The sequence below is a fragment of the Tachypleus tridentatus genome, chromosome 2 (genome assembly GCF_004210375.1).
Source record: "Tachypleus tridentatus isolate NWPU-2018 chromosome 2, ASM421037v1, whole genome shotgun sequence".
Taxonomy (NCBI): Eukaryota; Metazoa; Arthropoda; class Merostomata; order Xiphosura; family Limulidae; genus Tachypleus; species Tachypleus tridentatus.
The window spans coordinates 73,006,535-73,022,394 of NC_134826.1; the positions used below are offsets into that span (position 1 = coordinate 73,006,535).

The 15,860-nt window shown below is 31.9% G+C and overlaps 1 protein-coding gene across 1 annotated transcript in view; it reads left to right on the forward strand.

The window, feature by feature from the left end:
- Nucleotides 1–15,860, forward strand: part of LOC143244228 (telomerase-binding protein EST1A-like) — a 35,992-nt gene that overhangs the window by 18,127 nt on the left and 2,005 nt on the right. Inside the window, exons 10-18 of the mRNA XM_076488510.1 lie at nt 1,655–1,800; nt 4,548–4,803; nt 5,689–5,789; nt 6,583–6,692; nt 7,641–7,814; nt 8,402–8,575; nt 10,347–10,500; nt 13,069–13,283; nt 14,131–14,212. Coding sequence (XP_076344625.1) covers nt 1,655–1,800; nt 4,548–4,803; nt 5,689–5,789; nt 6,583–6,692; nt 7,641–7,814; nt 8,402–8,575; nt 10,347–10,500; nt 13,069–13,283; nt 14,131–14,212 — 1,412 coding nt within the window. The remainder of the gene's footprint in view (nt 1–1,654; nt 1,801–4,547; nt 4,804–5,688; nt 5,790–6,582; nt 6,693–7,640; nt 7,815–8,401; nt 8,576–10,346; nt 10,501–13,068; nt 13,284–14,130; nt 14,213–15,860) is intronic.

Here is a 15,860-nt window from a genome sequence, read left to right on the forward strand (position 1 = left end):
TTGTTGTTGCCTTCTCTGGACATGGACTATTACCGGGTAAATACACGTTTGGTCCTTACATGTTGTATGTAACTTATTTAAGAACATGAAGTAACTAATAAATAAATACTTTGTGTGTATTATATTTGTGCATTACGAAACATTTTATTTTTCTCAAGTGAATCATGAACTTTTAAATGGGTGATAATATAGGCTTCATTATTGATTTCAATATCATCTAGGCCTAAACAAAACAATGTCACTTTTATGGTGATAGTGAGCTTGTGACATTTCTTGATTTTTATGCTGACTAAGGCTGGGGTTTTATCATAGATAAGTATTTTAATTATGAAAATGATTAATTCATTGTAGCATGCTGGGGACAGAATATGCTTACTTAGTTAAGTTACAAAGATATATTGCATTGAGCAGAAATTGTGTGTCACGAGAAAGATGTCATAGTGTGCACAGCTTTGAAGCTATTATACCTTGCACTCCATGCATTCCTGGATTGAATGTGAACATCCTGGTTAACTCTGGTTTGACATCACTGTTGCAGTCTAATTCAGGTGTTTTGTTTGGCAAGCTGCCCTCTCCTTTGCTTCCAATGCCTGTGAAGCCGTCCATGGAAATACACTTGGAACTGTGTTTGGTCGCAAACGTTTCGCGTGAGGTTCATAACCTGAAAGAGAATTATTTATAAAAAATATGCATCACTAAAATCCACTTGTAGGTGTACATGTTACGATGTACAACTTGTCATACTTTCAAATATTGACAACATTGTGCTCATATGAAATCATAAAGGCTCTAGAAGGAAAAAAAACTGATTAGTGATGGTGGCAGGTGGTGTGCATGTGTTACTGTGTGTGTAGGTATTTGTAATTTTTTGTGAGTGTGTGGATGTATGTATGTGTGTGTTCCTCGGCCCCTGTGGTGGTGGTGGTGATTGAGGTAGTATGGGGAAGTAGTGGGTGTCTTTTTTTTATTTTTGAAATACTGGAATGGTAATTACAAAAGGATGTTTTACTGTAGTAATCTGTCAGTACAAAGCGATCATAGCACACAACATAGCTTGGTCCAGGCTCTCACACATGAAACTTGGCCTTAGGATCAGCTCTTCTAATGGCCAGAATCCAGTGTTTTCAAACACTCTCTCTTTCTTTACTTATATTAGAAGGGAATCTGTGCCCATCTCGATTTTTGCACAAAGGACCACAACATTCTGTTTGCGGCATATTGTTGTTTTCTGTTAAACTGACACTGTCAAACATCGAAAACAACCAGACAAATGCACCGACAAATATGGTGCTTGGACCCTCTCAATTGTGCTCCCGCCTTGCGACTACGTCAGAACTATGATATTACGAGTCAATCATTGTAATTTTGTTTACACATAATGAATAAAAACTACTATTGAAACTGTCAGTCAAGCCTGCTTTTGATAAGGTTAGCTTGAGACAAGGAAGATGTTTTGTTTACATAAAATAAAACTGACAGAAAAGCATTTATTTTGAGAAGTACTTGATAACTTAATATTTTTATTAACTTGTGTTTCTCTCAAACAATTGCTTTGAAAGATAAAGTGTACTACGTAATTAAGTAATTATGAGGAAAATTGTTTATTTATTGGTTGATTTTGAGGAATCTGATATGAAATAACTAACTGAAACAGGATGGAAACATTTACTGAGACCACCAGCTTAATGCTGACAGAATTCAGAGCTTTACTACATCGAACCCCAGCCCCTGTCAGTTCCACCCGGCTCATACAGTTACTAGCTATTAATATGTTTGCTGTGCAGACCACCTCCCTTAAAGGTAACCCATATTAAAATACTGTTTCTATCTAAGTTTATTGTAGAATGTGTTGTTATAGTTTTTAAATTATCTCCATAAATTGTCTTTTCTGATTCCTTTATAAATTCACATTGTATGAACTTCCACTTTAGCTTTAAAATGACTTTTTTTTTTGTTGTTGTTATTGTTTAATTAAAACAGTATTATTCAGAAAGTTTCACTTAATACACATTGTTAAAATTAAGTTGTGGAAACGTGTATACAGGCAAACCCCGATTTATGTGATTAATTCGTCCCAACTTTTACTCGCCTAAGACGAATTTGTGAATAATTACAATGAATCCCCGTCCTTTTAGTTTTTTATCAAAACTTATAAAATGTGTTTTAGCTGCATATAATGTCAAAACTGTTAAAAGTTAATAAAAATAATTATATTCTTCATTTATTTCATAATTACATCATAACTACATCTTAGAAGAATATTTGACCAAAGTTGACTGCACAGACTTTGATTTTTTTTCACATTATACAATTTCCTATAGCTAGTGATCCTTTTTCCAAATATCTGTGGGCTTCTAGACTTCTAAGCTTCTTTCCATCTTAGGATCGACATTTAGATAAAAAAATTCTTGGTGGCTTTAACAAATTTGAATCTCTCTTCGAGGTCTTTTATAGTGATTTCTTTAGCTGTATTTTCAGTTGTTTCACTCTCTTTGTCTTCAACTTCTTCAAATGCATGTTGCTCATTGTGTTCAAGAAGATAATTTTTGTTTAATTCTTCTACATGCGAATCAAGCAATTCTTGCACATTTTCTGTATCCATGTTGAAACCTATGCCACTTCCAATAGCAGTTATCTCTTCAATTATTTTGTCTGTGGGACTGAAGCCAAGAAAGTCATTTGATCAATGGGGCAAAAGTTATTTCCAAACTGCTCACATATTGCTAGAGGTAACCTCTTGCCATGAAAGTTTAATGTTTTCAATAGCCTGCTTTATATTGTATTTCTTCCAAAATTCTTCATGTGAAATTCAATTTTGTCCTGATATTGCTTGAAGTGCTTGTGCAAAAGTCCTTTGAAGATAATATGCTTTGAATGATGCAAGTGTTCCTTGGTCCATTGGTTGCACTAATGATGTTGTATTTGGTGGTAGAAACACAACTTTAACATTTTTATTCAAATCTCCCAATGAAGTAGGATGTCCTGGATAATTATCTAACAGCAAAGTCACTTTGAAACTAAGGTTATTATTCTTGAAATATTTTTCAACTGTTAGGCAAAAATACAAAATGAACCAGTTTTCAAAAATTTCTTTAGTTATCCATGCTTTTTTCTTAGTATACCAAATAACTGGTAGAGTTTGACTGCTAGTCCATTTTAAAGCACAAGGATTCAGAGTATGGTACAGTAGCATAGGCTTAAGTTTTAAGTCTCTTTCTACATTGCCTCCTAATAAAAGGATAAGTTGATCTTTTGAAGCTTTGTCCTGGTTGAGATGCTTCATCTTTAGCTAAAAGGTTTTTGTTGGCATTATTTTTCAGAATAGGCCCATTTCATCAACATTAAATAATGTAATTGTTGTCTTCAAGAATTGTTTGAAAAATTTCTAGAAATTTTGCAGCAGTATTTTAATCAGTGCTAGCAGCTCCCCCTATGATTCTTACGTTGTGTAATCCTGTTCGATGTTTAAAGTGGTCAAACCAACCTAAACTTGCAGCAAAAGTTTCCATATATTCTGAAAATTTATTTTCTTTAAGCATCAAAAAGATGTTGAAAACTTTGGTTTGAATGTTTTTTGTGCAAAGTGGTATTTGCTTTTGGTTACAATCTTCAATCCAAAGATGAAGTAGCCATTCCATTTCAGTCATTAATGGACTTCTTTTTCAAGTAATTTGCATGATTAGAGAAACTAATGCATCTTTATATTCGTGCTTCTTACTTAAAATTGTGTGAACTATTGACTCGTTGCTCAGATTGTGTCTGATTTTATCATTCCTAGCACTGTCTTTATGTTGTTTAATATCTTCAAGTTTTTCTTCTAAAGTAATTGCTTTCCTTTTAATATTACTGTCAAATTCTTTTCCACAATTTCTTTTATCCATATTTAATAAGGGGGATAATTTTACAAATTAGAAATAAAATAAGAGAAGGCAAGATTATACAGTATGTCAGAGACACGCTGCTATCACGTCCGAGTCCCAGCACATTGAGTCTGTCATTTGCACATATTTTATTTAGGGCCATTTACATGATCTACTTGTAACTTGAGGTTTTCAGAAATTTCCAGAAAGATGTCACAGTAATTTAATAATTACACGTGTAATATAGGAAATGGTTGCAGTTTTCCAAATCACGGTAACTGAATTTCGCATTGACTGAGGTAACATACAGCAGGGGTTGCTTTATATTGTTTCCTGAAACTTACAACATGTAAGAAAAGACATAATTGATATACAAACCTGGTATTTTCACAAATCTTGTAAACCTTCAGATGATTTATATTGAAAGTTAACTTTGAGTGTTTCAAAATCTTCAGAAAAATTTTGTAAAGAAAATATTTCCAAAAATATTAAAAAAAATTACTTAAAATTAACTGAAAAAAAAAGTGTAAAACTAAAAACAATTATGAATACTTCTCTTTGATGCATATTTTCCTAACAATGTGCAAATATTCATCCTTTTTTTCACTAGTTGAGTTAATATTAATTATCTTAAATTGTTTATAATCCACAGTATTGTGTTGAATATTTTCTTTTATCACCAATCAGACCATTCTCTTGGACCACAATGTCGATCCCTACTTCAAGAGCAAGCATTACAAGTCATGCTGGCCATGGCTACCTTGTTAATGGAAAGAGCAGTGATGGGATTACGAGAACACATGGAATCCTCGGAATATCCGGATCAAATCGTTAGTGAGGACATTTCACCTTTGTTGCCTGCAATAAAGGTGTGGACAGACTGGATGAGTTGTCACAAACATCTTTGGATGCCTCCTCCTGCAGCCACAGACTTCAGAATGGGGTACGTCTGATTCAGAATGGTGAACTGTGGATCTGAGGTTTCATAGCTTTTGTAATAGTTGAAAAAAACTATTATAAGAGAGATGGCCAAATTCTACTATTTGTTGAAATATATTAAATAAACGAATTTTCTTAGTCTGTTTTTTTATCCCTGTTGCACAAGAGAACTCTTCTTAGATTCATTAGAGTAAGATGCCAGGTTATTCATGAACAAACTAATAAACTAGGTGTTAAAATTTTTTTTTTATTGTTTTGTTTTGGTCACTAAAGGAATGTTAAAATGTGTTTTCTTTTCTTGTATATAGTTGTGTTTGAATCTATGTTGTAGACAGTTGCAGTTGTTTCATATTTGGGTTTTATTGGTTTCATCTGTATGTTTTTCTAGTACACAGGGTTAATATTCTGTTAATAGTTAAAATAAGTGTTAAAAATGTGTTTCCGGTCTGTCAGCTTCTTGTATATAGTTGTGTTTGAATCTATGTTGTAGACAGTTGCAGTTGTTTCATATTTGGGTTTTATTGGTTTCATCTGTATGTTTTTCTAGTACACAGGGTTAATATTCTCCTTGTTTTTGCTCATTTTCTTCAGAACCCTGAGACTAATGAAACCAATGAGCCCAAACATCATTATGTAAAAGAAACCAGACACTTAAAATGAACTTATAGCAGATGTTACATATTTTGTTCAGAAAAGTAATGATGTAGCCAAGGGTTAGAAACACTTCAGCATTATGATTTCAACAGCCACTGGAGCTGCACAAAAAATGTTTGAGAGGTCATTGATTTGTTTTACTTGCTATTTTATAAACGTTGTTAAATTTGTGTGTTTTGTAGTTATTACCTTTATTCTCTGTTTATAACAAACACAGTTTTTGATCTCTTTACAGGTGCAAAGGTGACGTATGGACTAAACTTGCTGATTTGATGACTGTGTTTGAACAGATGGACCTTGATGTTAATGTGGTTAAAGATAATGATAGGTTTGAAGGTGTGTGTCGTGCATTAAATTGTTCCTTTTGTGTAAAGAAAATTTAAATCTTATGTGAATTGGCTAAAATATGTTTTGGAACTATATTAGATTTTACACTAAATGAATATATACCTTTCTACTAATGAGAATTGACACTGTATTCTTAACTGTTATCCAGGTTAAGTAGTTAGCACGCATTGATGCGGTATTCTTAAGTGTTATCCAGGTTAATTAGTTAGCACATATTGACAGGGTATTCTCAACTATTATCCAGGTTAATTAGTTAGCACACATTGACACGGTATTTTCAACTGTTATCCAGCTTAAGTAGTTAGCACATAGAATCACTTACAAAAGTTGTAATATTTTCAAAATGAGACACAAAACTTGAGAGCTTTTAAATAGTTGACTATTCTATTTCAGGAGAATAAATGGTTATATTTAATGAGTGTGAGTGATGAAATATAGCGGCTCAGATGTCGATGTCACGTAAACCTGATGTTCAGTATGAGTTAGCCTTGAGAATTAGCCAAGCATAACCTAGAGATGTTTGTGTCAGGTTTAGTTTTGTGTAAAGTTCGTAACAGTTATAAGAACTGTTAAATAATTTATAGAAAGATAAAATCAAAATGAACAATAGAAATAAAATTAAATTACTGCATTATTATTTTCTCTATTTCTCACTGCTTTTTGCTGTTATTTAACCCTATGGAGTTAAAATATATAGAATTTTTACAATATTTACTTCAAGTAAGTACACTGTACGTTGTATGAAAACTACAAGTAACCGTTTCGTATTCTGTAAGTGTAGGTCACCAGTACGAAAAGATCAGTGTTCCGGAAGATGGCCTTTTGTGTGGTTTTGTTCCTTTACTGGAAGCTCCGAGGGATACGTGGTATGCAGAACATCCATTTGATAAGGTATGCCTTTTTATGACAATATATTTCAATCTGATTAGATTATCTTAGCTCCAAATACATGTGTATGATTTTGTAACAGTAGTTAAAATTATATTAGTTATCTTTGTGAGCTAGATACTAGATAATTTCAAAACTGGAAAAAATTTCAAAACTGTATTTGTTGGTAGATCAGTTTTATGTTAACCAAGTAATTGGTAGTGACATTCTGTCAAAATAGAACAAAATTATTCTACTATGCTATTTTATATTATTACAAGACTTGCAAAGACCCACAAAACATGGTCATATCAGTGTCTTTATTACAATATAACTCCTTTAAATACAAAACAATTATAATTACAGACATTGTCTTAGCCATAACTTTAAGTATTTATTGAGTAAGGCATACATTTGATAAAGATATGAAGTAACATTGTAACTTGTGTATGTTTTAGTTTAGTTAGGTCTAAACTTCACCCTACTTAATAACTTTAGTAAATGAACATATAATGTTATTCTACAACCTAATGTTAGATCTTTTTAAAAATTTTACTTTTTAATATATTGTACAGACTGTCTTCTAAAGTATATTTGAATCTACCTTTTGCTTACATCCATTGAAATGAAGTGCACACACATACAAATTTAATTAGTAAAGTGGACATGCATTTTCAAGACAAACAAAATTGAATATTATTGTAATAGTTTTTTATCTCAAACATAGCTATTTTAATGTTTCTGGAATTACATCAACACACAAAACAGAAAATTTAAAGAATACCTCAAGTTATCTGTAATCTGAAAACATTTTTTTTTAAATCAGCTTTTAATGTTTTCTTTCGTGAGTCATTTATTGGACCTTTATAAAAAAAAAAAGAAAGTTGAGTGATGGTTTATGTGAATCTTTAATCAAATATTTTATTTGTCGAACTAACAAGGTGTCATTATAATTATAAAACCACACACCAGGATCGAGCGATGCACTGTACTAGGATCAACTGTATTAAGTATTTTGGAGAATACCTCTGTGGCATCTCTACACCCTACCTGGAGTTTGATGTTGGGTGTCGACATTTTAGTTCTCTTGTTACACCTTCTTCTGAAGAAAACACAGAAACCGGTAACGACCAGACGTGTGACTCGGTAAGTACTAGCTATCACCTTGATTTAAATGTTGGAAGTATTGTGTAAAGAAGGGACATAAGTAAATACGAGTACCTTGATGTTTCAGAAACTTATCTTTATAAGAAGTGTGTATAGCTTCGTATTGGGCAGTTCTGTATACTTTTTTCTGAAACATTTTAAAGCAGATAACCAGTTCTGAGGCAAGAAATAACTTATATTTTGAGTGTTAATAAAAAAAAAACTAGCAGCTTTGAAGTTTTCACTTATGGCTGGTTGAAATGAATTCACGTGAAACTCAACTATTCCACAATGAAAGTACAGTTGCTAATGAACAATGATTTATATCAAGAAAAAACATTCTAATTGTTAAGTGACTTAAACTACAAAATAAATTTGATTTAATTTCTAACCTTAGGTTTCAAAACATGATACATAATACAGAAATGTTTTGATATTCACCAAGTGTTCAGTGTTGTGCCACAATTCTAACTCGCTGTGTATGGTGAGCACAAGATTTTTTGTGAGAGGAACCCACCAAAGTTATACAAGATAATAAATATTGGAAGATAAAATGATATCTTATTTATTTTTGTGTGTAATTCTAGTCAGATGACGATGTTGTGATAGAAGGTGGCTTTGATGAATGGACTGCAAGTTCTGAAGGAGGAAACAGCATTCCAAACAGCCAGCAGGAAACAGAGATCCAACAGCTGTGGTCTCGGAAGGAGGAACTTAAGAAGAAGAAAGCGAGACAAGACAGGCATCATGCTCAAGTCCAAGTAGGGTCTTTCAGAGATTGTGTTCTTACTAGTAGGAAATTATCACACACAAAATTTGTCAGAATGAATGTTTTTTGTATCAAAAACTTAAATAGCTTGTTCAAGCTTTGGATTAAAATAGATGAGTAACAGATTTATTATCTTTTATCAAGTGATTTTGGTTTATGCAGGCTGCAATTAGATTTAATAATTGTGAATAAACCTGTCTCTATTAAGAAATTTGATGTCCAGTACATTTCAAATGCTTGTGCTTGTTCCTGATGTTATTTCCTACTTGCAAGTCTTGTAAAGCAAGTTGTACTTTTCTCTTTCCTTATAAATCAGTTGTTCAAATAACATATGTTGTAGAACATAGAAGGATAAGCCATTTGTTGATTATATCTGTTTCATAATGAAATATTATAAATATACAGTTGGTACAAAAAGAAATCTTAAAACAAAATAGTAAAGTTGAATGGTAAACTTCTCTTATATCTTGTGTATGTATGTTAATAAAGATGATGTACAAATATTAATAGTTGAGTAAAAGTTTGATACAGTTTAATTAATAGATATACATTTCAGGATTGTTAATGGCATGTTGAAATTATTAAAACTTTTTATAACCACAAGGTGCTGCCCCTCAAAAAATCCCATCTGTACTCTGATGTCTAGATGGTTGTTTGTTTTCCCTGTAACATGGTAATCAGTAGGTGTGTCTTGTTAGTGGAATTATCAAGATAATCAGTACCTTATTCTTTGTCATCATTATCAGTTATAATCACTTGTGTATTAAAATCATTGTAGACATAAAAGACTAGCTGATGTAGAAAATATCTGTTACTTGTGTGTTTGTATTTATAAATTTAACAGTCTGTTGTGCACATGTTAATTCTCTAAGCCTGACTTGCTTTATTCCTCTGTAAAAGAGCTTGATATGTTCAGTTTGTCATATGCACTGTAATTCATTTATTTGTACCTATTCTGAATCAGAATTTACAAACATATTTTAAACTTGTCCTTTCTTAGACATCAATAAGTACTGTAATACTCATAGTTACTAGTTTGTTGGATTGATAATAAATGCTCTTCCAATGAAGATAGAGATACCTTATGCTTTTCATGGTATTTCACAAGTTACTTTAAGTTCAGTTTCATGTAAGGAAAGCTAACAGACCCACATCCTTCACCTTAAATTAATAAGTGGATCATGTTTGTCAAAAAAAAATTGTAGGTTAGGGCCAGTGAAAAATTAGCTTTTCCAATATAAATATCACAAGAAAGGACAATGAAAATTAGGATTTAAATGTTTGTTTTTGAATAATTTATTTTCACTAATAACCATCTCAATTTGTTTGAAAAAAGTTTAATAGTTGAGGTAACAAAAAGTTCTATTTTTTTATAAATTTGGAAAATCTGTATACAGTTCTCTGAATAAGCCAGTGAAGTGTGAAGCTAGAATTTTATGGTGGGTACAGTCAGAAAACAAAATACTTTTGGGTTAATAAAAGTAATGCAAACAACAGTAGATGTGTTGTCTTTTAATATAATTAAATTTCTGTTGTTATTTTGGTTTCAAATACAGACATATTCTAAATGTATTTGGGATTATTAACACAGTTCATAGAAAGCAGGTGACCTATGAGAGCAACCAATTTGATGTAGAGTCGGATGGTAAACATTATAATAGATAGTTAGAACAGTAAAAAATAATACTTGTTTTGTTTTGTAATGGGTATTAACATTGCTAACTTCTCAGTGATGGTCCTTAAACATCAGTATTTCCTTCCAGGCTGTGCTGCAAGAAACCCGACAGAAACGTCCTACGGTGGTGGAAATCCGTCCTCGTTACCTTATCCCAGACACCAATTGTTTCATCAACCACCTGGAAGATATTCGTAAAGTGGCCAAAGTTTCCCAGTTTATTTTGGTTGTCCCTCTTGTGGGTAGGTACACTGGATGGGTATTGGTCATTGTATTTATTAAGTCCAAGGTTAATTTGTTTATAATTTAGTTGGTTGATAATTTCATCTTGTAGGTGCCTGGAGAGAGAGAGAGCTCTGATATACTTGTGAACTGCAATTGCTTATTAATTTTGTCGTTCAGTTGAGGCACATTTTCATTGCTAGTAATTATAAAAGACAAAATAATATGCTAACATTTAATAATATTTTGTATATATAAAGTTTGTTATAAATAAGAATCATGAATACTGTACCACTTGAAAGGATCCCCAGGGCACACGTTATAATGTGGGGTATAAATGTAACCTGGGTTTTGGAGGGTATTTTACGTAGCTTTTCAATATTAATATTCTCTCTCTCTCTCATTTTTTTCTCACAATTATATCTAAATAAATGTTTTATGAATATTTTTTCTAAACATTGATTAATCTTGTAACAATATGTGAGTATAGAATGACTATCCAGTTTCTAGTATTTCACAATCACATTTTTTCTACTTTTCAGGCTTTTGACATGACTACTTGTGTTTGTATCAAGTACTATATTTGGAATATTACCAAATTCCTTTTGTGTTTTTAAAATTAATTTATATCCTGTAGTAGGCTTAGGTAATTGAGCATTGAAAAAACAAACAAACATGGCAATAGTCCAAATAAATTACTTAATACAAAAACGTTTTTTACATTTAAATTGTCATTTGTGTTAAATACTGTTTGATTAGTAGGTGTTGACTTCTGTGTATTTTTAGGTCGTGCTCAAAAATATTCTTCTTGATAAATCCATATAAATTGAAACATGAGAAAAACTGATTCTTAAAGGCATATTCCTACTTGTTCAAATGTATGACTGCAAATTATTCATTTTAATAGTGAAGGCACTGAATTTTGGAATCTTCTTTTTGCACTGTATTCCTGGTTTTGACTTTGTTAGCTTTCTGAGCTGAATAAACGTGATTTATATTGGGTATTTTCAAAATTAAAGCATGCTTTGGGTTAAAATATACAAATATATAGCCAAACGTTCTGATTGGACAACTTTAGTAATGTTCCATTGATGTGTCACCTTGACAACCAAGCAAATGTAATGAGGATTTTCAACCAATTATTATGATTTTTATGTTCCATCAATTTCAAGCATGGGATGTGCACATACTCAGTTCAGTTTTATTGCGTGTCCCAATCTCTACCAACCTACCCTAAAATCTAATTATATGTCCAAAGTACAGCACATCCCATGTGCACATGCACACGTGCATAGCTGGAAGAATTTAAAAAAGGTAAACTGTCTTGTTGTGTTGCAGTATGAAATGTGGTTATTTCATGCAAGTTGTGTGTGTATTAGTACTGAAACAGTTGAGATATTGGGGTGAGAGATGGGTTACTTTTTGTTTTTATGTGGTAGCTATATATATATATTATTATTTTAACCCTTGTACAGTTAACTGTCTCATAGAAAAATTGTAATTCTTTTTAAAAATGGTTCATTACTAATAAGCAACACAAGCTATATAAATTTGAATCTTAATGTATGGTGACTTTGATAGCTAAACAACCAGATATATTTAAATAACGTAATTTTACCAATTTTTCAGGCAGTGTGACTGGCCTTTTGCAAGTAATAAAACCAGTTAGATAATTATCCAATTAATAATCTACATATTCTGTAAACTTTATTGGGAAATAAACAGTATAACAGATAATTGACAAGTGAAAGATTTGCTATGATATTTATGCCTGAAATAACTAGAGCATACCTTATGAACTAACGTAAAGAAATGTGGATAAATTTAAGAATGCTATGTGTGTAATGGCTGGAAGAACTTGTAATTTAAAAAGTTATGTTAACAAAAACCCATAGCTTCTTGTTTTATTTAAACTGTAAACTTCATGCCAATGGAATCAGCTCCTAGGAGACAACAATGATTTATAGAGTCATTTTTTTAAATATCCTGATAAATTAAAAGTTTAAGACTCATGTCATGCACAAATTATTTTATGAACTTATACAAGTGTTGTGAGACAACTGTGCTGTTTATGGTATCTACCTTTCTTACCTCACTATTGTATTTGATTTTCTTTAACTGTACAACTCAAACAGAAGTTAATTAAACAACATATGAACTGAATGAAGTTCTTCACTGGATATACATCCAATAGCTAAATCATAAGCCTGTCTGACATGCATTGCTGCCAAGATGTGTGTTGTGTGTGTCTTATAAGGTGACATTTGTGTGGGAGTTGTACATATAACCATAACTTTGTCTCAGGAAGACAGTGACTGTTACATGTTAACTTCAAAGTACACACTACGAATTCTTAATTCTTGTCATATGAAATTATCACCAACTTAGAAGAATGGGTACGTATCAAAACTGTGATATGACCGTAATTCAAGATATAATCCAAATTTATTTCTGGTACTGTTAAAAATACCTGCCAGTGTATGCAATGTTTGTATAGTTCCAGATGCAGTTCATAGTGTACTTGATTTGTCTCACCTTATCTCTCTCTCTTTCTGTGAATGTAATATATTATTTCTTATTTTATTTAGTAATTAACGAATTGGATGGGTTGAGTCGAGGGTTAAAGGAATCACCTGACCAGACAGAAGATAATACCCGATTGGTTGGTAAGATGGCTTATGAGGCCATCATGTTCCTGGAGTCCAGCTTTGCTGCACGTGACCAGCACTTGCGAGCTGTGACGTCAAAAGGATCAGTTCTAGACACCATTAGTTTCCGTAGTGAAGACACAAGCAACAACAAAGTAAGTCTGTTTCAGATAGAATTGACTTTGCTCGATGTTACGTCATTTAGATCCACACAATCTATTCTTTGGTAATAATAGTTGATTGTTTACTATTCAGTTCCACACTAATGTGAGTTACCAGTGGGATGGAAATTTAAGTTTATGAGCTACACTGTATTGATCGATAAAACAAAGTTTTTATTTAGGGCATCATGCAAGTGCAGGAATATACATATCACAAGTATGCTCAACTTACTCGGAACCCAGGGGTCCTTAAACATCTAGGATAATTAGTTTAAGGGGCATTACCCTCATTAAAAATTAAATGAGTATATTAGTCCTTAGTTTTTAGAAGCATTTGTTTAATATTTCTACAAGTCATAAATGATGCCATTTGAAATTCTATAACTTCTTTTAACATGAAGTATCTCTGATTCTCAGAAGTAGGTAAAAAGAACTGTATTTAGTTGCTTTTTGGATGTATAAACTGATTTCTAGTTCACCTCGTTTAAGAACTTCTGTTCGTGTTGTATCGGTCGGTAAATGAGTTGAGCATAAGTTTTTTTGAGATTGAATATTCTTCAAATGCAACATGTTGCAATAGATTTATATTTAAAAAAAGGTTTGCTTACAATGTTATTTGCATTATTTTTCTTAGTAACTGCTCATTAATTACAGTTTACACAAATAGAGATACCTTTGGTAAACCACATGATTCGTTTTAAAATTACTTAATCCATTTTCAAGCAGTTTAATTAGGATTGTTTTTTTTCTTTCTATAAAAATGGTATTATGGAAACTTTTCTTTAAAGGCTTAAGTGCTAATCTGTTATCGATGTATTAACATTCTTAACTTTTATTTCAGTGTACTAATGATGACCTTATTCTCTCCTGTTGTCTTCACTACTGTCAAGATAGAGCAGAAAACTATATGCCAAGAGACTCAGGTAAATGTGGGTGGTGATTACAGCTGTTGTGTCTAAAGAGAGGGAGTGGAATTATTGTGTTAGAAGATAGGGTTATCTGAATTAAAACAGTTTTGAAAAGCTTTAGTTAAAAACATTTCATAGGAATGTTAATGACTTAATTCAAAGCATCATATTGAAAGGTTTGTTTTAGATAAGTTTATGGTTGAATCTACGTGCCAACCAATTTTAAAAGTTGTGTATATGAGATGGGATCTCCACACTTTAAAAGAATGGTTTGTATGTGTTAATGCAGCAACACATTACTGCAGACATGAGATGCAGTTCTACTTCAGACATATTTGGTTCACAGGAAAGTTCTGACCATCTGACAGTACAGTCCATTGAGGATAGGCTACATCACAGCCATATAGTGAAATATTCAAAGAGATTGTGGCCCTCTAATTTCAAGTATGATCATCTCTAGCACTAGAATGAGAAGATAAACACTCATTTACCTACACAGCATTTGGCCACAACAACATTTATAGTTATCAGTCTGATCACCCAGGAACTCCTTTTTTTACTCCCACCACCCAGAAAATGATTGAATACTTGTATCCAAATCAACTGTGTACAAAGATAGTTTCCTTTATGAAGAAGTATGAACCAAGTGTATACAAGCTGCTTCCAAACATATAGTTGAGAGAATGTATGAAAAATAACTTGAAATATAGATTTATAGCAACATTAGACAATTAGGGTGTTCGTGAAAAACAAATGGTGTTTTTCCAGCAGGATGTAGAGAATTAAGTTTTTTATTTTATTTTATCATGCTTTATGGTTGCCACAGGATTCCAGTATAGTGGGAATTATATTTCCTAATGTGTAGAATAAAGTACAGGTGAAATTTAGTCACTATCTTTCTGAAATAATCAACACAAATCATGTGAGATGAAATTCTCTACACTGTGTCTCAGAAGTATGACATTAACATAGTAGGGCTGTGTTGTAAGGTTTATTTAATTAACAGGAATTTGAAGATAATTTTGAGCATTCGAATTTTCACCAGGCAACATTCAAGTGGTATCAGTTAATAAGAGAAATAACAGAAACTGTTTAGTAGTTATAAATTAAATGTTTCTTGTGTAGAAAATTCAGTGTTTTGACTCATATAACACTCACTACTTAAACAAGGTGTTGTATTAAAAAAAACAATAACAGTAAAAACACACCAATATGTTACATATGGCATTTCCTTCAGTGCATTGGATCAGACCGTTATGATAAAGTACAGATGCTTAATTTATGTGATTCTTTACTTCTATAAAACATACTGAGTGTATGAAACATGAAATATACACTTAACACTAATAATTTATTGTTATGCTTATTAAATGTGAATAAATAATGGTAAAATCAATTTTAAAAATGCTATGTCTTATTACCCTGACTTGAATGGTAACTGTTTAACAAAGCTTTGTTGAAGTAGTCTGTTGTTCCTTTAATTAAGCACGGAAGGATGTTCTTCCAAAGCAAAGTTACTGTGTGTGTATGTGTGCACACACACATGAGTATCACAAGCAACATGGCTGATTTGACAACAGTTTGTGTTAAAATAGATGTAATACCATATACAATATAGAGTGATATTTAAACATCTTTTAGATATGCAATGAGGAGGTTGTAT